Source organism: Chanos chanos, chromosome 5 (genome assembly GCF_902362185.1).
Source record: "Chanos chanos chromosome 5, fChaCha1.1, whole genome shotgun sequence".
NCBI lineage: Eukaryota > Metazoa > Chordata > Actinopteri > Gonorynchiformes > Chanidae > Chanos > Chanos chanos.
In genome coordinates this window covers 37,752,979-37,776,371 of record NC_044499.1, presented here as the reverse complement: position 1 = coordinate 37,776,371, position 23,393 = coordinate 37,752,979, and the positions used below count along the sequence as shown (strand labels likewise).

Genomic DNA, 23,393 nt, shown 5'->3' with positions numbered 1-23,393 from the left:
GCAGAACTGTGCAGAGAAGAGGTGAGAAAACAGGAAGAATCAGGAAGGTGAGAGAGTTGACCACACACACACACACTCACAAACACTTGCAGCGAGAGAGAGAGAGAGAGAGAGAGAGAGAGAGAGAGAGAGAGAAAGAGAGGGAGAGCACTCAGTGATGAATAATTCATTAAAACACCATTGAGTGTCCTTCACTCTCTCATGTAACCTGAGACACCTCTAAAGCACTGCCATTGCGCTCAGGTGTCAAACCTCAGCAGTATACACTTCACACATGCGCGCGCACACACGCACACATACACACACACACACACACATAAAAAAAACATGAAGGCCAAAGTTCCATACAAGCCTACCACCTGTCAACAACCCACCTGACCAACTTAATGAAAAAGACATAATTTTGGCATCGGAAAACTATAGTCCTATACTAGCTTATAGTATAGAAATGCCCTTGAACCATCATATTTTTCATGGCTTTCCCTCCTCCATTAAATCATTAGTAATCATATCAAACAAGTGACTTGCCCAAAGCTGGGTAAATAATCACCCACAGTGGTTTTACCTATCAATCCATGTCACTGAAGTGAAATCAGAAGAAAGGCACACCTTATATAGACACTTATATAGAGATTCTGGGCGCAGCCTTAATCCCCTCACAGTGCAATTCAGTTCATAAAATCGGATGAAAACAATCACACAAAAACAAACAAAAGACTTTTAACATTTATCTTTTTCTTGTGCTGAGCTAAAGACAAAAAGAACAACAAGCAGTGCAGACCAGTAAATCTAAACCTGATGTGTCAGTTTAGCACAAGGGTGCTTAATTCCAGTCACCACAGGGATGCTAAGTTCTCTTATCTGGGCTGTTCCCGTGGATACCGTGCCTGGATGAAGAGGACACCAGATGCATCGTTTCATTGAGACATTCCTCCCCAAGGCCAACAGACACTTACATGCACGTGTCGAACACGTTCTAGAAACGACCAGGGCCTCAGGTGTGTTTGGGTGTGTTTAGGTGAGGGAGAGAGAATAACTGTATGTGCATAACCACATAGTTAAAACAAATGATCGCTACTTTATGTCCATAAAAAGCCTCTTCAAGGTCACTGAGGTATCAGGACTGAAGTAAGAGAGATTCCTTCTGAATCTACGCAAAACACCTACTGTTTGTCTGTGTGTGTGTGTGTGTGTGTGTGTGTGTGTGTGTGTGTGCGTGTGCGCACGCGGGTGTGTGCGTGCGTGTGTGCATGTGTATATGTGTGTGTGTGTGTGTGTGTGTGTGTGTGTACCCATGTGCAGCTCTACAATGTCCTATTACAAAATCTCAAAGTCTCAGATGTGGGATTTTGTAAACATAATCTTATCTCTGGGGTATTTCAATTTCAACAGTGAATTTTCTGCTTGACTTTATAAACTTACACGCAATATGCCACTGAATTCCATCACTATCACTTACTCACACAATGACTACCCACAGTGGCACCAAGAGTAAATAAAAAATCCCAATAAAGTTTTGTTGACAATGTTGGTTTCAGTGTAAGTAGTGCTACTATAGTAACCATTGCTGCACTGAAATTGTGACACTGTTACATGTCAGATGTCACGGCTGCCAAAGGCCACACAGGGTACAAGTGATTTAAATTTGATTCAAACAATTTATATTTGATTCATAAAACAGTTATGATCATAATCCTTATCCTTTTTCTGATGTGATACTCAGCATTACTGAACATCAGCCATAGGCACTGAGTCAACAATCATCCAGATAATTCTGTTTTGCTGATCTGCACACTGTGACTGCTAAAACACAAAACATGCTGGAAAACAGTCTCCATGGCCATACAGGACTACTGCAGAGGGTATGGATCAGTTCAATTCCATGAGACTTCTCAGTTCAGTATCTGTGTTTCTTAGTGGTTGCCAAGTCACCACTGCTGTTTCATGTGCTGTGTTTGCAGGGGAAGATATCAACAATGTCATTTACAGGTTTACGGTTGGCACAGTGTGTACCTATACACTGACATATGATAGAGTGAAGATAACTCAGATAAGAATGCTAAGGATGTTTAGGTTTATAGTTCTGTACACTGACTGTCTATTTAAATGACTCCAGATTTGTACATTTACTTTTAAACTTAAGGCGTGAAAGACCTTTAAGTGTTTAAATAGTTCAGAATTGAACCGTTTTATTCCATTCTCTTTGTCTTTCGAATTTCCTCTTTCTCTTTCCCACACAAACATACACATAAACACATACACACACACACACACACACACACACACACACACTAGTCACGAGTCTAGGAAGTGTTGGCAGGTCAGCAACATGCTGCTTGTCCTGAAGGATGCTGGGTAAACAAAGGCCTATTTTGCATGGAAGGGAGGATCACCGGCTTCATTTTGACAGAATTGCCATGGATAGGAGAGACAAAAGAAAGCTTAGCTAAACCAAAATAACGCTTTAGAAATACACACACTTACATATTCGGTTATCTCTCTCTCTCTCACACACACAAACACACACACACACACACACATACACACACACACTACTCTGACACATCTCTGTCAACACTGACCAACTTTATACTTTTATCACTCAGATACACAAAAAGAAATATGAAACAGCAGAATCTGAGGAAATAGATGAGGAACAACATAAGAGCATTTTGATTGACATCAAACCTGATAATCATGTTCCCACTAATCAAATGCCACCATCCCAGCATGTCCCCAAGCATAACTGATTTATTATGTAGCCCTGAAGCACACGTCTCATAAATCATGACTGAAGCTATGAGCCCATACCATAAAATATGACTATACATCTCTTATATATCACATTTCATCTTTTGCACATATGAAGATATGACTGCACAACAGGAGAGGGATTCAACTATGATTTTAAAAAAAGAAAATCTACTACATTACTACATTAATGACTTTTAAACATATGTTTACTGGTAAATGTTTTAAACTAAATAATCGCCTTCTGTTGATAGGAATGTGCAAAAATAAATAAACAAATTATAAAAGTCAGCTAATTAGCCATTAGCTCATATGGGGTTGCTGATAAAGTAGCTATGTTTCTTTACATGTTCACAGAGCCTTGTAAAGGGAGACTCTCCCAAAGAGAGCTGTAAGAACCCCCCACAGTTTGTGTTTGATCGATAGGGTCATATGGAAGGCATAGCTCCATTCAATCACGAGCACAAATAAGAACCAAGACAAGGGAAATGTCACAGGCCAATGCCACATTGCACTGCTAATTAATAGTGCTCCCCCCCCTTGGGTGTGTGTGTGTGCGTGTGTGTGTGCGTGCAAGAGAGAGAGAGAGAGAGAGAGAGACGCTGGCTTAGACCCGTGAGATCACCCTCTATTTCTCTACAACAGCTGTGGAGTCTCATGTCCTACCAGCTCTCATAGTATACATAGTGTCAATTTGGACACTGATCATAAAGCTATGCATGGGTAGGGCGTGAGCTGACATATAGCAGACATTTCTGATGATCAGTATACTTTGAAGACAACACCACATTCTCCTCTAACTTGCACTGCGCCACGACCCAAACACTATATTACTGCTGAAAAACATATGACAGGAACTAGGCCGAGAGCCAGAAACACACAAAACCCAACATTCCCAAACACCCCAAAACAAAGAATTCCATATACACCCCATACACACGGGAGGAATCTCGCTGCACCTCACTGCTAGATCGTGTCAGCCACACTAATAGGACCAGGTTCTAGATTTTGTCCGAGAACAGGGGGAATTCAATGTGGGCTATACTGAGTCAGGTCTGGCTTCATTCACACAGCAGGAGACCAAAACAGTTCTTATTAGACCCAGACTGATGCTGTAACACCACTGGGTGAGGATCACGCAGCCCATGTTCCTTTGGGCTGTGCTGACGCTACCCGTGACGCAGATGGACCGATCAGACAGTGAGGCTTAAGCAGGGGGCCTGGCCAGGTTGGAGACTGTAACACAATGCTCCTGACTGAACTGCTGTAAACTAGCTTTGGTCAAAAAACGAAGATAACATTCAGTGCAGTTGTTGTTGGAGGGGAGTGCCCGAGGTTCTATTGAGGGTCATGAACTGAAAAGCAGATGTGAAACTGTATTTAGTTATCAGATATTTTAACAACCACTGCATTCTTCTCAATCATGAGTTAACACAACTGTGGTGTTCCTTTCTTAACCGCAGAGGATCTGAAAATTACACAAAACAATTTCAGTCTTGTTCACTTTAGATTATAATAGCTTGAACTGGATACTGAAATTGGATCAAGACTCCACATATGATACAAAACTGCTGGTAAAATATGTAAACTTATATCAGGCCAAAACTGTGGATTTGATGATGAAGATGACCCAAATGCAAAACATCAATCAAAGCACTGAAGGGTCACAAAAGGTCATTTACAGACCAAAGGAACACCCAAAAGCAGATGAGCATTGATCAAGTTCAAAAGGTATTGATCAGCTTGTCTGCTCCTTAAGCTAATGCTATAGATTTGGAGAGTTAGTTAGCTAATTATGACTCATTGAGAACCACAAAACCATTGACGATCAATTCAGCAACAGCAAAGGGATTCTAAAATTCAGCAAATGCCAAACTGTCTCATGACAGCAATTCATCATTTTAGACAGCATGGAAATGACAGCACAAACTTTATCATAATACCTCAAGCTGTCTTTACATCTGGCTATACACAGTGGTCCAAAAACACTTACAAAACATCGTACTTAAATTACAATTCGTTAATGTATCTGTAAGACTCTCCACAAAGAACAGAAATTATACCTTTACATATAACAAACTATTCAGTTTCCTAATATAGGCTACTTGATACTGGTGATTATGATGAAGATTCTGGTGTAAATCATGAGGACCTTGGTTCTGTTGAAAAGACTACTGGTGAAGTAGTGATCAGAACACAGGTGAGTGTGACTAGAATACACTGGGTGATCCGTTGTGATCATTGTTGACATAGATGACTCAGATCCGGCAGACACTATAGTGCTACGACAAACCAATCTGAGTGCTAGAGTCTGTGTTGTAACCCTGTTATTAACCTCTTTAGAAGAGGGATTAACATTCTTTAACAAGCTATCAGCAGCATATCATATTTATTCTATGAGCAGCGGACAAACTGAAACTCACAAACCCACCTGGCCTTCAGATGTGACTAAAGCTGAGAGCAAATAACCTACCCTTCATTGTTCTGATACCTTCAATAGGTTCTTTCCATTGTCTCCATTCACAGGAGAATATCTGTGCAGAGTTTCAGACATATTTCAGATTACAGTTAAGTGAACATACATAATCGTAGTGAATGTTGATCACTGCAGTACCTTCAATGATTCAGAACTTTATGCACTAATATTTAGAAGTAGGAATCTGTTTAATGAATTGAAACAAAAAAGGCCCCCTGCATTTGTGTCCACGCTGTCATTTTTTAAAAAAATAGTAATTTATATAGTCACAGTGTCTCACAATATCCTCAGCAAATGTACCAAATAACTAAATTCCGTTCACCAGGAATCACACCGAAAGTCAGATATCTTTTCGCACTAAGATCAGATCTACCCTGTTCAGTAATTCCTGGACAATGACAAAATTGCAGTTAATACTCGCACGCCCCTTGGAAAGGACTTAAGCCTGCTACTATTGCACAATATCACAGCACGGGAAAAATCACAGGCTTGGCCCATACGGAGGTCCAGCGTACCAGAATGGTGAGTCCTTCAAGTACGCAAAACACTTCCGTGATGAGGACACTGCAATGCAACACAGGCTAATGACAGAGCCAGTTTCTAAAGTGGGCGTTACTATGCTATCATGTTAGAAAACAAATCAAAGGAATGCCAAAAAATACAACAACAACATTTCAAAATTGAGGTAATCCAGTAACTGTAGCTTTTGAAAACACTGTTTCTAATTAACATTTATTGTCGTGTTCTACAGCGCCTTTTTTTTCTTCACTCCTCATTGTAGATTTATAGATTATACAAAGCAAAGGGTCTGAAATATTCCATTAATAGCCCGAATACATTTATTCCGTTAGTAAACATAAGCGAGCCGAGTTAAAACTCACCAGTGCTCATTGTTTTATCCTCGGGTTGGTCCCTGGTTAGATGTCAGATCTGTTGTATATCCTCATTCAGCTGCGCTCGGATGGGGCACCAGTGCGCACTGCACACTAATGATGCCCCAAGATGAAGGTGCCCGGGCCAGTCAAACGTTTCTGGAATGGGTCAGATAACGTTGACGACAGTCAAATATTTCTTACTCGGTCAAATACAAGAGTGAGCGATAACGTTTCACTGTTTAAGTATGTTACCGTACTCTGTGACTCTCAATGCGTGCGCACGCACTGGGTGTGGGCGTGCAGCGACGATGTTCTCTACTACCTCTGCCTCAGCATCATCTCTAGAGCCAGGTGATAAATAGCGCCCCTAAAAGCACCACTGCGCCCAAGTGTGAGTAAAGGCATCTGGGAAATAGAGTTCAAGCTAAGATGGAGACAAATGCACCGTGAAGTCATATATGCCAAAGGGTGAACTACAAGATCCAAGTAGTGCTGCAACGTAAACAAACGACGTTTGTACGTGGTGTTGGAGGACTGTATGAGGGAGCGCATCTAGCTGACCTCTGCACTGAGGATCTGTGAACAATAGCCCTTTTTATCCTACACATCCTTGGTCTCTGTAACAGTATTCAAAAAGATTACAAACGAGTCTTAAATCCAGCTCAATCTATGACCCATACATAAGGTTGACTGTAGCATCCTTGCACTGTCATTGTAGTTAAATGAATGAACAATTTATCTATTTTTACAATAGAATACATAAAGTTATACCATGAGAACACTATATAATTACCTAGGCTTTACCACAGATACAATCCTTTTTCAGCGCTGCTGTTATAAATCATCATCATCATCATCATGATCATCATCTTTGTATCTTACATTGTTTTGTATCTCTACCTTATCACATTTGCCACAGATGTAGTACAAAGCTTCAATATAAAAAGAATTACAATAATAGTCTATGAGAACAGAACAGCATAACTATAAGCGTTATTGCGTTAATTAACTGACTACTACTATTACTACCACCACCAATAATAATAATAATAATAATAAGAAGAAGAAGAAGAAGAAGAAGAAGAAGAAGAACAATGTTTTAAATCTGGTTCTTTTTTCTGTATTGTCCGCCTATGTAAATCTTTAGTGCCACCTAGCGTTGAAGCAACCATGCTTCTAAAAATTGCAAGATGTTTATTTTGATGGATAAATATTAGGTGTAAATTAGTAGTTAGAAGATAATTAATGATTAGGTCATTAATTCTGCATGTTTCTCTTTATGAGCATATTTCATTGATTAAATCCAATATTCCCAATTAAGAGATTGGTGGAACACAATTATCTAATTGTAGTTATCTAATTATAAATATATATAATTAGATATACTTATTTATACTAATTTCGATACATCTCACTCCCAGTGAATAACATCATGATTTGCATGGAAATATTCCTTTATAAAATTGTATGACGTCATATTGTGCGACACGTGTCGTAAAAATGTCACGACCGGAAGATTCTTGCCCAGTATGGCTGCCCCCTGTAAGACATGGGTTTTATTTTTTAATTCTCTGACGCTACATTATTAACAGTTAAACAATGCTTAACGAATTTGATACTGATGAAAAGTCTGGATTTGATATAATTATTCGTGATGGAAAGGATAACACGGCGCCATCGTGCCCACATGGTAAGGGATATTATTAAGCTTTCTCCGTAGCAGTTAACTGGGAATTCTGGCTTGGAGGTATCGTGAGCTACACGAAATAGATTACCATTATTGTAAGATGTTGATTCTCAGAGCGTCAGTGTAAAAGTTCGATAAGGGGATCGTTTGCTTTTTATCAGTTTTACCATATTTTAAGACATCAGTTTGTAAATTAGCATCACTTTGTGTTCTTTTATCGGTGCTGAAGTATAGTTGCATCTTTCCTCTCAGGTCCGACGCTGTTGTTTGAGAAAGTGTCTAAAGGAGAGGGAAAGGGCCGGAGGTTTTACGCGTGCTCCGCATGTCGGGATAGAAAGGACTGCAACTTTTTTCAGTGGGAGGAGGAGAAGGTGAGACTCCGTCCAGGACAATGTCCAACACTGCAGCAACATTGGAATATATATAATCCTATACTAGCAATAACTCAATATAGACATTAATTTATTGCTGCCTGCCACATACAAGACTTCTACTTTAGATGTCAGGCCCATGACTATCACGTATCAGCCTTTTCATTATGCAATTTTTATAATAACTGGTTGAAAGTTTATTGTTAAGACTTGGTAGACACGTGTTAATATTAAGTTTTAAGTTTTATATTTGTCAGTCATCAAGTTGCTTCAGCAAAGTATCTTTAAGTTTCCTTTAAGTTAATATTTCTTGGATAGATTTTATTTATATGTGAGTGTGACTTTAGGTATCTGAGGCCAGACTCCTTGCAAGAGAGGAGCAGAACCGATTGAAGAGGCCTCCCTTCACTCATCAACAATACTGCTCAAGGTAATAAACTGAAGTTAAGAATACCTTCCTTTAATAATGTTACTCATCCCCATGTCTGTGTTTTTTACATCCATGGAATATACCTGTGATTTTTATGCACATCTCTGCCCTAAGCGACCCGTAGAGGCAGTGACGTACACAGAGACCAACTGTACTGGATTCTGTCTACAGCATGTACATTTTAGGACTCGTAGAAACACATTTTTATTCTCTGAGAAGCAGCTTTCTAACTCCGTTCATGTTACGAGACTTGTGGCTGACCTGTTCAAATTTATCTTTCATGCAGTTACCTCTCATTTCCGTTTCAAGTGGACAATGGCTAGAAAACGTGTAATACTGACCCTGAGCGATGGGCTATGCCACTACGACTCTTTCTTATGCCTCTCTTAGGTTCAGAGAATTTGTTTCTCTGCCCATGGATGGGAGAAAGTTTTGCCAGGACTGTCAGATGCTTCTCCTGCCTGAGGAATGGAGTGAACACTCTACACACACAGCTCTGTCTAGTCCCATCACAGTGGCCCAGCTCAGAAGACCCAGTCTGCTGCTCTGCCCTTTGGAAAACAAGAAGAGTAACGCCCAGTACCTGTTTGCTGACCGGAGCTGCCACTTCCTCTTGGACATGCTGTCTGGTCTGGGCTTCCGGAAAGTTCTCTGTGTGGGTACCCCACGGTGAGTTCAAACTTATTTTGAGTACCATGAAGGTTTAACATTTTTAATAAAGAATGTTATTGTTTACTGTTTAACTATGTATAACCTCCCTTTAAAGGGACTCGATTTGTTTGTTGAAAAACACAAACCTCTAAAGTGCTCTAAGTTTGACTGAAATGCAAAATATCTTTGCAGTGAGAGACTTGAGGTACAGTTATATGGCTTATATCACAGAGACATCTTTGTTGGTTCAATGCAGATTACATGAGCTAATTAAGCTGCGGAACTCAGAGGGCAAGCATGAACCTGTGAAGAGTTTATTGCTGGATATTGATTTTAGGTAAGCTACTGAATGCCCTTCACCATTCTGCTTAAATGTCTCAGAGGTCTTCTGAGTGTTAGCATACACAGATTTATTAAGGACAGTTTACAACACAATTCGAGGTTATTTACAAAGCTTAAAATGCGTATTTTAATGTTAAAAGCCCTGCATTTTAAGGTTTGATCTGTAAATAAAATAGAATGAAACTTAAATTGAAATTGAAACATAAAACAAAAGTGTTACAGTGTACAAAGAATAAAGAATGTGGCAACAGTCCTATTTTTTCTAAATATAAATTGGCTTGTCATTTCCATTACTATTTCGGGATGACGCTGATGAAAGTAGTAGTGATATTACTCGTACAGTTTGACTCAGCCTTGCTGACTCTCATATTTTAGGGTCAAGCACCTCCATGTGATCAGAGAAGGAGGATTCAGTGGTAGGTCTGAGGAAGCGGAAGGCGGGATAAAGGGGTTCAGTAAACTGGTGATGTGCTCTGTCAAACACAGATGTAAGCACCGCAGAGAACTCATGCAGAAGTGACATAGATTCAGCATTGTAGAATGCGACTCGACCTTTCTCGTAATTCACAAACATGCCAACCCTGTCTGGTGCCCCTTGTCTCGCGGTACCGGGCAGAGCCACGTGCCGGTCGTTGTGCCAAGCCGTGAGCCGCCCATCCCAAAACTCCAAGCTCCACGAGTTCCTGTTTCGTCCCAGTTTGCAAACTTTGTCCCTCCCCTTTCTGAAAAGACTGCCATAAGCCACGCCCACAGCCCAGGCTGAGCAACAGTGTACATCAACCTCCCAGTAATGCTGGCCTGACTTAAGAGCAACAGAGCCCAAGGCGCAGTGTACTTGGTCAAACTGCAGGGGGTGCTGAGGAGCAGACACAGGAGGGTTTTCTGTTGTGGAGATGTATATGCCTTGGCCTTTTCCTGTCACTCTGATCTGTTTGTGACATGTCTCCTTATCTATCACCACCTCTGAGGAGTCTGTCAGAGAGAAAAAAAACCCTTTTAAAAACCTTTAGAGTCAGTCAGGTGCTGGTAGCTAGACAGACAGTGTTTTACATCGCTGGATATCTCAGATTGGACAGCTTCGGGATTTAGACAGTTAGGTCTTACATAATATGTATTAAAAATGATCCTTTTTAATCAGCTAACCAGCTTTTTGGAAGTTTTAGGTCTACCTGTCGTCATATCTCTAATCCCCTGATAACCCATTTAATTAATTGGTTAAGAGACTAAATGTGGTGACTTTACCCAGCAGTAGGTTCTTTCTTAACAGTTCAGCCCGCAGGTCTTTAGAAATCCTCCTCAGAGTCCTCAGAAGCTTCTGGAACCTGTCTTCATTTAGTCTTATAGCATGTTCAGCTTTTCCCATCTTCTTATGACAACTAGATAAGGATTAACATAGATTAAAACATGTTCCTATATCACCGCTAAGGCAGAACTTTGCATATAAAGCTGACATTTCTGTAGCTCAGAGAATGCCTTCACACACTGGTTTAGTCTCTGGAGAAGTTTTATGTGGTTATACATTCCTAAATATTGGAGAAATAAGTTTTTACCTGAGATTCTCAGGAAAATCCTGAAAAATAAAACACACTTATGTCAGAATTTGACAGAACCTTTTTTTTTTTTTTTTTGCAAAAAATATATTGGCACTGGCCGATTCAAGATGGATCAGAACAGATAAAGTTGAATCCAGATGGATGGAGGGTAAATATTGTATTCTTATCTTCATGTGTCAGATTTCAGCCTGACCTCCTGTTGGGACTTAGATCCAGTTTTCTCTTGCTTTCTCTGAATGTTGCTGATGTGTTTGTGCACCAGGTTCAGGTGCTGAGTCCAGTCCTGAAGAACCTTATTCAGTCTACTGCTGGTCTCTCTGCGTTCCTGCTCCAGTGAATCTAGAACCGCCTTCTCGTCATTAGCCAATACCACCCGCATGCTTTCAAAATGATCCTGCACTTGTTGCTTCATTGCCTCTACAGTCGTCTACGCACGAGAGAAAGAGGGAGAGAGAGGAAGAGAGGGAGAGAGAGAGAGAGAGAGAGAGAGAAAGAGGGAATGAGCAGTGTTAGCAAAGTAGATCTGTCATCCTATCAGCGTTTTCACATGGATGTGGTTCATGAAGAAAGTACAGTGCATTTTGAATTTGAAATGTATTCAGCATTCCTGAAAGAGAGAAAGAATGGAGCATGTTGCAGGGATGCCATTCAGTCTAAATGTTTGGTTTTCTGCAGGGTTTCTCACAGAAAGGTTGGAACTGCGTTGTTTCAGAGACTTGAGATGAGCTTCGGTTCTCTCTCTCTCTGCCTGCAGGTTCTCCAGCCATCTGCGCTGCCGCTCCTACGGGACCCAGTTTGAACACTTGATTAATTGCTTCACTTATTTACTCGTACGTTCATTTGGCTTTGATTATTTTATAAGGTTATGACTTTCTTTTTCTGGTTACACCAAGACTAAATTCCGTTACTGTCGACTTTACATTAACGTTACCTCAGACTGCTTCAGTGATATCTCCGCTGTCCTCCTGATTAGTTTCGGGGAGGGGGGGTAGGGCTGAGTAACTGGGGCTCCTGATGGGTCTGGGGGGGCCAGACATAGGTGCCCCCCTGCAGCCCGTTGAGCCTCTTGATCTCTCTCTGCCATGTGTACTTACAAACAAAAAAACGAAAACAATACACAAAGCCTGTAGAAATAGCGTACTCCCTGAACAGCTATTTTTCCGGCAGGACATTGAGTATGTGTCAATGACCTGTGAAGGTGAGTGGGTTTTACTAGACTGGAAATTACCAAAGTGCGGCATGTCAGAACATGCCACTTTCACATTGCATTGTACAATCAACTAAATCTGCTCTGTTCTTCCCACAACCTCAAACAGTGGAACTGTATTTTAAGTAAGACTGTGCAGTAGCAATACTAAAGAGACCTCTGTGTATCTCACCTGATGCTGTATCTCGTCTATATCGGGTCTGTTTCACAATATTCTATATTCAGACATTTTTAGTCACTACTCGTTTTAATAATCATTTCTAAGAGGTACGCTGCACATAGTACAGTATCTGACATTTGTCTGGTCACTGAATTCCTATTGAGTGACCATGCATATCAGAGAATGTTACTTACTGTAGTCGGTCTGAGTGTCTGTCTTAGTGTTGAATTGAAAGTGTCTGTTTGTGTTCAGCCCTCCTGTGTTATGAACTGGAATTTGTCTAATGCACGCCAGGAAAGGGTGTGTTAACACCAGCATGCCAAAGCCTGCTTCGCTCGCATCTCTGAAACGTGTCTTTTTTTTTTTTTTTTTAAATAGCTGGCTCTGTTGAAATTACTCAGATTCAGACTTGTAATACGACTATTGTGAAATGTATGCAAACGCAATGCTGAACTGACAAAAGTGACAGAACATACATAAGACAATCACATGTCTCTGTTTGGTCGTCTGTTCTCTTACAGATACTCTCAGTTTTATGGGCAGGACGAGTTCTGTCATTATAACATGTTCAACCATCATTTCTTTAATGAAGAGGTAATGGGATACAATCAACCCCTAATTTCTTTTGTTTGTTTAAGGCTTCCTCTCTGTCTTTCTGTCCGTCCGTCTCCTAATCCATCCTCTTTCTCTGTGAGCTTCATTTTGCTGTTGTTTCACTTATGTTTACCTTCAGCTAATTGCTAAAAACTGAAGCTGTGGTCAGGTAACATACATGCTTCTCTCTCCACCCCAGGAAGCTATCAAGGTATTCAGGGACTTCCTGTCCAAAGAGGAAGGAGCTAAGGTAGTGATGGTATCAGATCCTCCATTCGGTGGTCTGGTGAAGCCACTCTCCCACACCTTCTCTACTATCTCAGAGACATGGAGAAGCCTCCAGTCACCAGGTGCAGACTGCCAACCATCCTGTTATTGCATAACAGAAGAAGCACACATTCATACTAAGATGGATGCACTGACCTTAAAAAAATGTATTTAATGTTTTGAATGTGATTGTTCAGTCTGTGTAATCTTTTTTGTGTGTGTGTGATGATACAGTAACAGAGAACTGTAAAAACCATGCAATGTCTCATTTGCACTTTATTTATCGGTACTGTGTGCTCTTAGTGGTTGTTCATGGTAGACGCGCTGTTGTGTGACATTGTGGCTCTGTTCTACAGACTGTACTGTATCTGAGATGCCCATGGTCTGGATCTTCCCCTACTTTTTTGAGCCGCGTATCCTGGAGTGTTTTCCCTCCTTCTCTATGCTGGATTATCAGGTATTACACAAACACACAATGACAACACATCATTGACAGCAGCTGACAGTTTGTGTGAATGACGTTCAACGGAAAACATGACCGTATCCGTTTACTGTAAAACAATAGATAAGTCCTATCTTGCCACATTAATAAATGTGTAAGTAATGTTATGTTTATTTGCGTGTTCCAGGTAGATTACGACAACCATCCTCTGTATAAACATGGGAAAACTGGCCGTAAGCAGTCACCTGTTCGGCTGTTCACCAACCTCTGTCCCCGAGACATTGTGCTGCCAGAGGAGGAGGGCTACAGGTAAACATTCACATCACATGCATGTGCACACACACACACACACACACTCATACACACACATACTTGACATATTCAGATCTGCCATTGAGATCTGTCATTCATTCATGTCATTCATCTCTCTCTAAGAGAGAAATCTATCATCTTTTGATGACTTTTTGTTTTTTTTTTTTGTTTGTTTTCTAGATTTTGCTCCATTTGTGAGAGATATGTCTCTGCAGACAATAAGCACTGCCCAGAATGCAATGTGTGTCCATCAAAGGTATCAGTATCTCCACAAACATGGCTGAACATTTTGGCTTATTGTATCAGATTCAACAAAGATAGAATCATTGGCCAGTCTTTCTCTCTCTCTCTCTTTCTCTCTCCCTCCCCCCCACTCTCTCTCTTTCCTTCAGGATGGAAGACAATGGAAACATTGTGTACAGTGTGGAAAATGTGTAAAGCCCTGTAAGTGTGTGAAAAGATTCAACCCGATGAAATTCTTTCTCAGAAATCTCTATATCACAGTACTTAGCAAAATTATGAACTAATTACCACTTGTCTGTTATGGCAAAAACAGCTGCACCATTTATACAGTTCCAAGTTATTAATGTGTCTGTTATTTATTTATTTGTTCATTTATTTTTACCCTTTCTTTTTACTCTGCTTGGCTTTCTCACACAGCCTGGCACCATTGTTCCTCTTGTGGGCATTGTGCTCTCCCTGATCACCCCTGTGGGAGGTGTCAAACTGGCTGCTTCTGCTGTGGGAGCCAAGACCACAAACTCCGAGCTTGTCCCAACAAACAGTGCGTCTACACACACACACACGCACAGACACATAAACTCACACACACAAAGAAAAACCGAAAACCGGTCTTTAAGAACATGGCCTCCGGTCAGAAAGTTTCTCAAACAAACACAGCACATGTTAAAATCGCACAGTACCTGTGTCCTTATTGCAAAAAAAAAAAAAAAAAAGACTGTACAGGCAGCCTCAAAAGTCTGCTCAGAGAACTGTATAGAGAGCAGTGTCACAAGGTAGACACACACAATACAAAGCAGAACTGTTCTTCTGATTTCTTCATGTTATAACCGGGTCTTGTGTGTCGATTTGACAGGAGTGCAGCGGTGAAACGTGCCACAGAAGAAGCAGGCGGTACACCCGGCAGTACCAAAACCAAGAACAGGAAACATAAAGCCCACAGAAAGAAGCACAAATTCACATGACCCAGCACATCAGGAGAAACATGTGGCATTTGAGGCTGCAAAGAATCGCTGATGATTGCGCAATATTCCTTCCTGTTGCCAGAATGAGTCAAAAGCTTAGTTACTCCAGGACTGTTTTTAGGATGAATTGACTGTGTTAAACTGAAAGCAATTGGGTGTGAAGTAACGTGGAGAATACTTAACAGCGCTATTATCTCTGGAAAAGGGATTTGTGACATTTGGAATTATTCACAAGACCAGGACCAGTCACAATGTTTTAAGCAGCCATCACATGCCCCAAACAATGCAAGTTACAAGATGGACAGATCTTTTGATTCAGCATAATGAGTCGTTTTATAATCTAAGTTTCAGTCTTGTGTTGACACAAAATTTAGGTGCTTATAGAAGCAACACAGCACACTTCCTACATTTCCACTGCTAAATGAAGGTCTCTCAGCTGCTTTCTCTTCAGGGTGGTGTTTGAGTACGGCTCATTTGACACACGATTAAAAAAACACAATTCTCTTGCCTGTTCTGAGTCTGTATGTATACGCAACTTCTCTGACCTTTGCGGCAGTAACCGTATTCTCGCTTTTATAAGTTGTTTTTAATCAGTCATAGATTACTACACAAGGAGCCTTGACCTTTTGTTACCACCAAAATAAATTTCTGGCACAACTGTGTACCATGTAAGCTGTTTGAAAAAGCAGTTTTAAAATGCATTGAACGATACCATAACAAAAGAAACTGGTCAATTTATCTTGTATGTATATATGTATGAAAATTCTGGTGAATCGCTCTGAGCTGGTAAAAAAACAAAACAAAAACAAAAAACACGCTGCAAGCTATAAAGTGTAAAAACACCTCTTAGTTCCTTTAATGAACATATATTTGCTGTGACAATAAATCAGTACAGATAGTGACATTGGGTTCAATAGCTTTTTGACAGTTGACACGTCAAAGATGTCAAACAATCCTGAATGATAAACAGTCTCCACTGACTTTTGGGAAGCTTAGTCTTATGACACATTAGTAAGAGACAAAATTCTGGTTTACAAGTGTTATCAATAAATAGCAAAAAGACAATACCAATCACATGAATCATCTGCAACTGAATATTGTACAATCCCACCGGTTCATACATTCATACACAGTAATTAAAACTGATACATTCAACTATGTACAAACACAGGAGATTTGTCAGTGAATACTAAAAAAGGAAGACTTTAAAAATTATTAGTGAGTTATTAGTAACTAAAAAGCTCACTTTTCCCAGAAAAACAGACGAAACTCACTGGGCTTTACACACACACACAGCCACTCCTCTCTTGGTCAGGAATGTATCAAAGCCACATCCATGCAACGAGTTACATCTGAGAAGCAAATGAGCTTCTGCTTGTTTAGTTCAGCTTTAGTTTCAGAACACACTCTTAATTCGAGAAAACTAGTGTCAAACGTTATAGGTGATTAATAGCATTATTCAGATCAGTGCAGCTGGATAACAGCCTCTTATTGCTCTTCAACAGCTCCTCTCTTTCCTTCCCTCCTCTTATCTGAACTATCAGCCATCATGAAAACACCATCTCAGCACAAATAGTATGGGCCCATCCAGTTGTTTTTAGATTATAAACTCCTGGAATAAATGCTCTTTAAAATACAAGTTCCAAATTTTAACAGCTATATCTTTGAAATATGTAATAAATACTAGTATGTCTTTAAACTAAGATTGTTACGATCATATGACAGATCTCAGATCAGTAGAGTCCAGGATTTCGTATAATCTTGCTCTCCAAAATAACCTGTAGATTCAGAAGGGAGACTTCGTTAGTCAAGAAAGGGAATGTGTGTCTAACTAGGTGAAGCAATCTGGGATAGACACACAGCTGCTGTCTTGTTTGTGCAGTCACATGCTGCTTCACAGTAAAATCCAATCTAATGGTTCAATCCCAGCCATCACAGATTAATCTACAAGCCCGAAGCGGTGTCCTGTCATTTGCTGCCCAGTGACAACTGAATATCTTCTCCTGTCATTTGTTATTCCGCTTGTCAGTCACCCCGTTTCCTCCTGAATCCTCCCGTGTCTCACAGAGAATGCGATGAGTCTGTGATACATGGCGCCCAAGAGCACAATGGCGACTAAAACGATACCGCAGATGAGACTGAAGGCCCAGCGTGGCCCCAGCAAGGTGTAGACCTGAGAGACAAACACTGGCCCCAATGTCCTCGCACCACTACCCGACGCAGTCAGCCACCCCATATACACACCCTGCAAGCACACACACAGAAATATTTACTGGACAATGGTTTTACATTATTCTAATAACTTTTCCAGCTCCAGAGTGTTATGGGATTCAAACATACAAACAAGGTAAAATGTTATTTAAAGGTATTGTGTATTATGTAGAGACACTCAAGACAATGTTAGCAGAAAATGGATGTATCAGTTGTCACTGCGGTGCATTCTGTAAAGGTGGGTGAGAGTGAGTGAGTGAGTGAGTGAGTGTGTGTGTGTGTGTGTGTGTGTACCTGAGGCTTGGGTCCCAGGATCTTGGAGTAGAGAGTGTAGGACATAACGTTGCATGCTGGGTAGCCCACTCCTATGAGGATGTCAGAGGTAATGTACTGTGCAATGTGGATGGCAGGTGTGAACTGGCACCAGGTCTGGGCAGACGGGCAGCCTGTGGGCTCCACTGAAGAGTTAGCGCTGGGCGTGTATGCCAGTGATAACTCTACTGTGGTTTTGTTCTGGAGGTCTGTGTAAGGACAAAGGAGATGACTACAGGTATAACAGTAACACAATAAAGACTCTGGTCTCTCTTACCCTGAGCGCAAAATGTATTCATCGTCTGTTATTGTAATACCAAAACAATTCATTAGAGTGTAATTTTAATACAGAACAGTATGAAAGTTAGACATTACGGTGTATGAAAGTTAAATATTACAATGACCCCCTAAACCTAACTGATTTTGTCTGTTAGACAATGCACATTTATTATGTGTCCATAATAAGAGCCAAGGTTTAGACAAAACAGTCTGCTACATAGGTAACGCACAGAAAGATATATTAAAACTACATTACAACTAAAATCTTTTTTGATATACTAAAAATAAATTCCACCTTTTGTAATGCTTTTACTTTTGCTACACATTCCTGGGCACCTGGGTTAAACATTAACAACAATAAAAAAAATTTGAACCTTGACTCTTCAGGACATTGATTTGGACAATTATATAATGCTGAAGAGTGAACTGTGGTATGCTCTCTCAGGTTAACACAGCAGGCAGACACTGAAAAAGGTATTTGGAAACTGAAAAGTTGACCAATGGAAATAGCTCTGGATCAGCATGCTTACTGGGAGCTCAAAGGGTAGAGAGTTAAAGGTCAAAGCAGTGAATGTGTCCAGGGCAGAGAGGCTTCTTACCTGCCCATTGTATCGTAGGATAGTGATTCCCCCATGGCAGGAGCATAAAGAAACCGCAGAACACAATGACCAAGCCGCCCAGAAGAACCGGACGATCCCCAACCCTTCAACAAAGCAAAATTCACTGTTTACATACATATCGAGGTCTTGAAATAGGAGGATTAAACAAAGATATGACTGAAAGCTAGAGGAAGCAACGAGCCTTTATAAAGATGGAATATATGGTATACATGGGGGTACATATGGTTTGCACAATACATTTATACCACATAAGCCTGAACTTACTTTGCAGAAACTATCTTCACTGCAAGGAAGACCAAGATGGACTCAAAGCCAATAGCAGCCAGAATAATGCCATTGTACAAAACAGCCTGTTCTCTAGTCCACGCAAACATGTCCATGGTTAATGGGGTGGCTATTCTGCAAGGAGAGAGAGAGAGAGAGAGAGAGAGAATGGAACCACAGAGCCTAAACCAAATATAATTATGACAAAAAAATTATGCAATGTCTTTGAATATAATACTTTGATGGTTTCAGAGACTATTCGTTTTCAACAGTGTCACTTACGTTTCAAATACAGCAAAAATGAAGAGAATGACGAAAAAGAGGATGTTGGAGATAAGCACAGCAAACTGATCAATATCACCTTCGACTTCAGGGATCACAGTCACTCGTTCTGAAGAGAAAACAAAATGACATACCCCAAACTGACAAATTAATAAAAGACCTTATTAGATCAAATACAGAGAAATGTAATATCCTTTACTGCAGATATATAAAAAAAGCACAGGGAAAGACAAAAGATGTGTACTTCTTTAGATGTCACCCTATAAAAATATGTCTTTTAGTACATTCTTACGTTCTTATGCCATCTTGCCTATTTTTGGAAATATACTCAAAAAAGGGCACTTTTCCACTGGACTTTTTGATGGTCCTTAAAGCAGTGCGTTTGTTCTTAAAATGGTGAACTACCTTCAGAAACATAGTTTATGGCTCGAATCTGCTTCCCATCATCATCCACCTGGTGCTCCCTATTCAAAAACATCACAACGTACACAGTTACTTCACTTTCTGCACACATCTCTGGAGAGACATTAAGAGTTACATCATATGTGTCAAACACACACGTCAAGATTTTCCTCTTTAAATGAGTATTTGAAGACATGAACATTGAGATGTCCCAAAGAACTCAACTGATATTATTTAAAGACACAACATCAACACACATGAGCAGTTAACTGTTCTCCACAAATAAGAGAAACGGGTCTGGTGTACACAAACCAGATACAAAAGGCAATTCACAAAAGATCCGAACGACTGAAGAGTGATAATATACCTCAACACCAGAATGACCAACAGAATGTTAATGAGTCCAAAGCAGGCGGCCAGCAGAGCAGGGGCAGTATACATGTTAAATTGGAGCCAGATGATTTTTACATTGTAGCCTTTCTCTCCGATCACTGACAACGCTGCCTGCAGAGCTGAGAGACACAAGATATGTGAGGGATAATGTACAGCGAGCCAGTCATTATCACAGTCAGGGTTGATGCTTCATGTCGGGGTCTTGTATCACCCTGAAGGGGCTTATTTCGTTATAATGACCAGCTCGCTGTACATTATCCCGCTTATTACACGGCCACTTACAAAGGAAATCAGTCATTTGAGACAAAACATTGATTCAAAAATGAATTTATTGATTTAAAAATTATTTTATTGCTTCCGCTAAAACAAACAGCACCATAGCAACGGTCTGTTATACATAGCAGCAGTCTGCTATACAGAAATAACAGACCGTAGAATGCTATTATTGACCAATCAGAATCAAATATTCAACAAAGCCGTGTCATAAAGACATATAGCCCAACCACATATTACCATACACAAAGGAAAATATATTCTGAACATACACCGAGGGCAAAAATGAGGAAATCCAAACCTGGTCCCAGAATGAAGCCAAGGGCTTGACAGGCGCTCATATTAGCCATGGCACCTGTTCTCTCTTTCAGGGAGGTGGCACCTGCTACATATGACCTGACGACTGCTACATTACCTGCGCAACACAGACAAAAAATTAGGGGTGAATAATACATGCAGACATATCTCCAAGATTATTTAAAGAACAAAAACCAAGGCAGCTATTGAGAATATTTTCCACATTTTCTAAATCAGGCTAACATATTCATTAGTACTGCATACTAAAATACTACAAATATGCCAAAAACTGAAACCACAAACGTGTTTTACCTGCTCCAAAGCCAACCAATGCCCGAGCCATGAGCATGTGGTATTTGTTTTGAGAGGGTGGAAGGTAAACATAAGAGTAGTAGATGTTGGCCACTACATTGATGAAGATGGAACAGACCAGGGGTTCTCGTCGAGGTCTGTGATTGGACCAGAGCCCAAAGAGTGGTGAGGCAACCATTTGTCCCAAACTATAAGCAGCCACTACCCAGCCCAAGAAACTGGCATTTGCGCTGTCATCTATCTGAACACAGAGGGGGGGGGGGGGCAGGAACCGAGAGTGGTTTGTAGAAAACTAAAGCTAATTTATCGGAAAACCTTTGGAACACAATATATGAACTTCAGGTTTACTGCCTAAACTGCACTACTAAATGAGTCCTTCATTTAACAAGGAAAGAAGTATCATATAGCAAGACATTCAACATTCTGAGATATCACATTATATGTGCAGGGTGTAAACAAGCAGCAGAGCATAGACACTACTTATAACCCATTTCACTTCTGCTTTTTTGTACAGTATTAGACATGGTGGGGAGTTTTTAGCAGCTCTCCATGGCAACCTCTCTCTTGAGTTTTGATATTTATATGTCATGTGATGGAGAGACAGAGAGACAACTCCTTTACCTTGTGCAGATAGGGCCATATTGATGTGATGACAATAGTGAAACCTAAAAGAAAATATCGTCTCTGTCAAGACACACATTAAAAGACACTGCTTTTTTTCCTACTGTTACATTGTTTGGTCAATGACAATCTAATCTCTCCGATACAACCAAACAAACAACAAAATTAACCAGCAACAGAACATCTCAAGATTATGTAGTCTGGATAATATACTAGTCTATAATTTCAGTTAGCTAAATGTCAAATGCACATCTTTCGGAAGGGAGGGATACAAATTTACTATTTGCTGACAGTCATTAACTGAATATCCCGATCCGGTGCAAGCCGTGAATAAAACTCATCCCATAATGAATGAGAATGGTGATTTAAGGTGGAGATGTTAAAGATAAAGGGCTCTCACCAACACTACTGAGGAACATAGTGAAGTACATGACTCTAATCGACCTCCACCTGCTTTTGTATGCATCTTCTTCACTGTGTGAGAAGAGAAAAATTCCAGGTAAATGAGAATTCTGCCTGTTTACTGTCTGCATAGTTAATACACAAGTTGGGTTCGACAGAGCCAGATATGAATCCCGAACTTACTTGTCTACGTAACCTTTCAGCAATGGAGTAGTCTCCTCTGACTCCACAAGCGACATCTTCAAAATTAGTTCGTTGCTTTAATACCAGGATCCTTTGAACTCTAGATGAATGGAATGGTTCAGTTTGCCATGTTTGTACTAATCAAATTAAGACTTCGTTACAAAACTTCGCTAAATGGTCATGGTTAACCACATGAAAAGTGCATCGTTAAGAGTTTGCAGTCCATTAATGTTATCATCTACACAGCCTGAAGTCCAGTAGTGTTACTTATTGAGGACATACATAAAATATTACAGCTGTGTCTTTGACGGGGGCAGGCTTTCGCTCCCAATCCGGAAGTAATACCAACTACGCGTAAGAATACCTATAATGTGCAGTAACGTTACACTTGCGACGACAGAAGTTTCGGACTTTCAGGTTTTCAGTCGCTCAGAATGCTGGGAAATATCTTGCCAGAAAAAGAGTCCGGGTCAGACGAGCATTTTGATGGAACTCTCTGGAGGCTATAGCTATTGATTTAAAAAGATTCAGTAATAGATCATTCACAGATATATCCGTTATATGGAGTAAAGATTTCCACTCTTTGACAATATCACTCTTCAGAAATACATTAAAAATACAAATATAAGTAAAAGATGTCTGTCATTTAATGAAACAGTGAAACACATAAAATATCTTATTAGATAATACATGTGCAGCTAAACGCAACCATTTTCTCTGTTTTAATGATGATGTTTTTAATTCTGTTATGTGTATTAAGCTGCATGCTTAATTAGTGGCTAATACAATGTAGCCTTTGTAATTTTTGTCTACTGAAAGTTTTTGAAACTGCACCGATTGATACTAACGGCACTGTAACCATCTATAGGTGTATTAAAACGCAAAGTAACTATATGAAATTATTTATGACATTGTATAGGCCCACTAACTGTATAGACCTACTAACTCCTTAAGATATTATCAAAACCTGCAGATATTTGGGCCTGAATCACCCTTACAGCAAACAGGGGCATAAGACGTGCCATCTTAGTACTTTTTACGTAATTATGCTGTACGGCCAAGATTTCTAGCTTGTCCTGTGAGGAAAACAATAACATCTGTACCCCCAGTGTGACTTTGATGTCAAATCCTCATGAGATTATCCTTCTTTACAATCGTGTCTTTATATCTTAAAATGGCATTGCAAATTTATTAACACGTTCGTCGATTTCCTTTTATC

The 23,393-nt window shown here is 40.2% G+C and overlaps 2 protein-coding genes across 4 annotated transcripts; one reads left to right on the top strand and one right to left on the bottom strand.

Annotated features, from left to right (window-relative positions):
* Nucleotides 1-7,646: 7,646 nt before the first annotated feature.
* Nucleotides 7,647-15,827, top strand: zcchc4 (zinc finger, CCHC domain containing 4). The gene is made up of 13 exons (XM_030774164.1): nucleotides 7,647-7,792; nucleotides 8,042-8,160; nucleotides 8,508-8,590; nucleotides 8,981-9,259; nucleotides 9,498-9,578; nucleotides 13,025-13,097; nucleotides 13,297-13,447; nucleotides 13,721-13,821; nucleotides 13,994-14,115; nucleotides 14,299-14,374; nucleotides 14,511-14,562; nucleotides 14,779-14,902; nucleotides 15,215-15,827. The coding sequence occupies exons 1-13, from the start codon at nucleotides 7,702-7,704 to the stop codon at nucleotides 15,321-15,323; spliced, it is 1,461 nt and encodes a 486-aa protein (XP_030630024.1). The 5' UTR covers nucleotides 7,647-7,701; the 3' UTR covers nucleotides 15,324-15,827.
* A 324-nt stretch (nucleotides 15,828-16,151) lies between these two features.
* Nucleotides 16,152-22,491, bottom strand: mfsd8 (major facilitator superfamily domain containing 8). 3 transcript variants are annotated; one of them, XM_030773797.1, is made up of 12 exons: nucleotides 22,175-22,491; nucleotides 21,990-22,063; nucleotides 21,590-21,633; nucleotides 20,969-21,209; nucleotides 20,661-20,774; nucleotides 20,061-20,205; nucleotides 19,694-19,755; nucleotides 19,292-19,400; nucleotides 19,010-19,144; nucleotides 18,725-18,828; nucleotides 17,829-18,055; nucleotides 16,152-17,568 (listed from the first exon to the last, which is right to left on the bottom strand). In XM_030773797.1, the coding sequence occupies exons 1-12, from the start codon at nucleotides 22,228-22,230 to the stop codon at nucleotides 17,353-17,355; spliced, it is 1,527 nt and encodes a 508-aa protein (XP_030629657.1). In that variant the 5' UTR covers nucleotides 22,231-22,491; the 3' UTR covers nucleotides 16,152-17,352. The 3 variants fall into 3 exon arrangements, with proteins under 3 accessions (XP_030629657.1, XP_030629656.1, XP_030629658.1); XM_030773796.1 differs by having other exon boundaries at nucleotides 19,697-19,755; XM_030773798.1 differs by lacking the exon at nucleotides 22,175-22,491 and having other exon boundaries at nucleotides 19,697-19,755; nucleotides 20,969-21,205; nucleotides 21,990-22,062.
* Between the last annotated feature and the right edge of the window lie 902 nt (nucleotides 22,492-23,393).

Excerpts from the sequence above, each read along its gene's own strand:
- zcchc4 (XM_030774164.1), top strand. The coding sequence starts at position 7,702 with ATGCTTAACGAATTTGATACTGATGAAAAGTCTGGATTTGATATAATT. Across the intron at positions 14,563-14,778 it reads TGGAAAATGTGTAAAGCCCT|CCTGGCACCATTGTTCCTCT; the intron begins GTAAGTGTGTGA and ends TTTCTCACACAG. Across the intron at positions 14,903-15,214 it reads CGAGCTTGTCCCAACAAACA|GAGTGCAGCGGTGAAACGTG; the intron begins GTGCGTCTACAC and ends TCGATTTGACAG.
- mfsd8 (XM_030773797.1), bottom strand. The coding sequence starts at position 22,230 with ATGTCGCTTGTGGAGTCAGAGGAGACTACTCCATTGCTGAAAGGTTAC. Across the intron at positions 19,401-19,693 it reads AAACTATGTTTCTGAAGGTA|AACGAGTGACTGTGATCCCT; the intron begins GTTCACCATTTT and ends TTTTCTCTTCAG. Across the intron at positions 19,145-19,291 it reads ATTTTTGCTGTATTTGAAAC|AATAGCCACCCCATTAACCA; the intron begins GTAAGTGACACT and ends CTCTCCTTGCAG.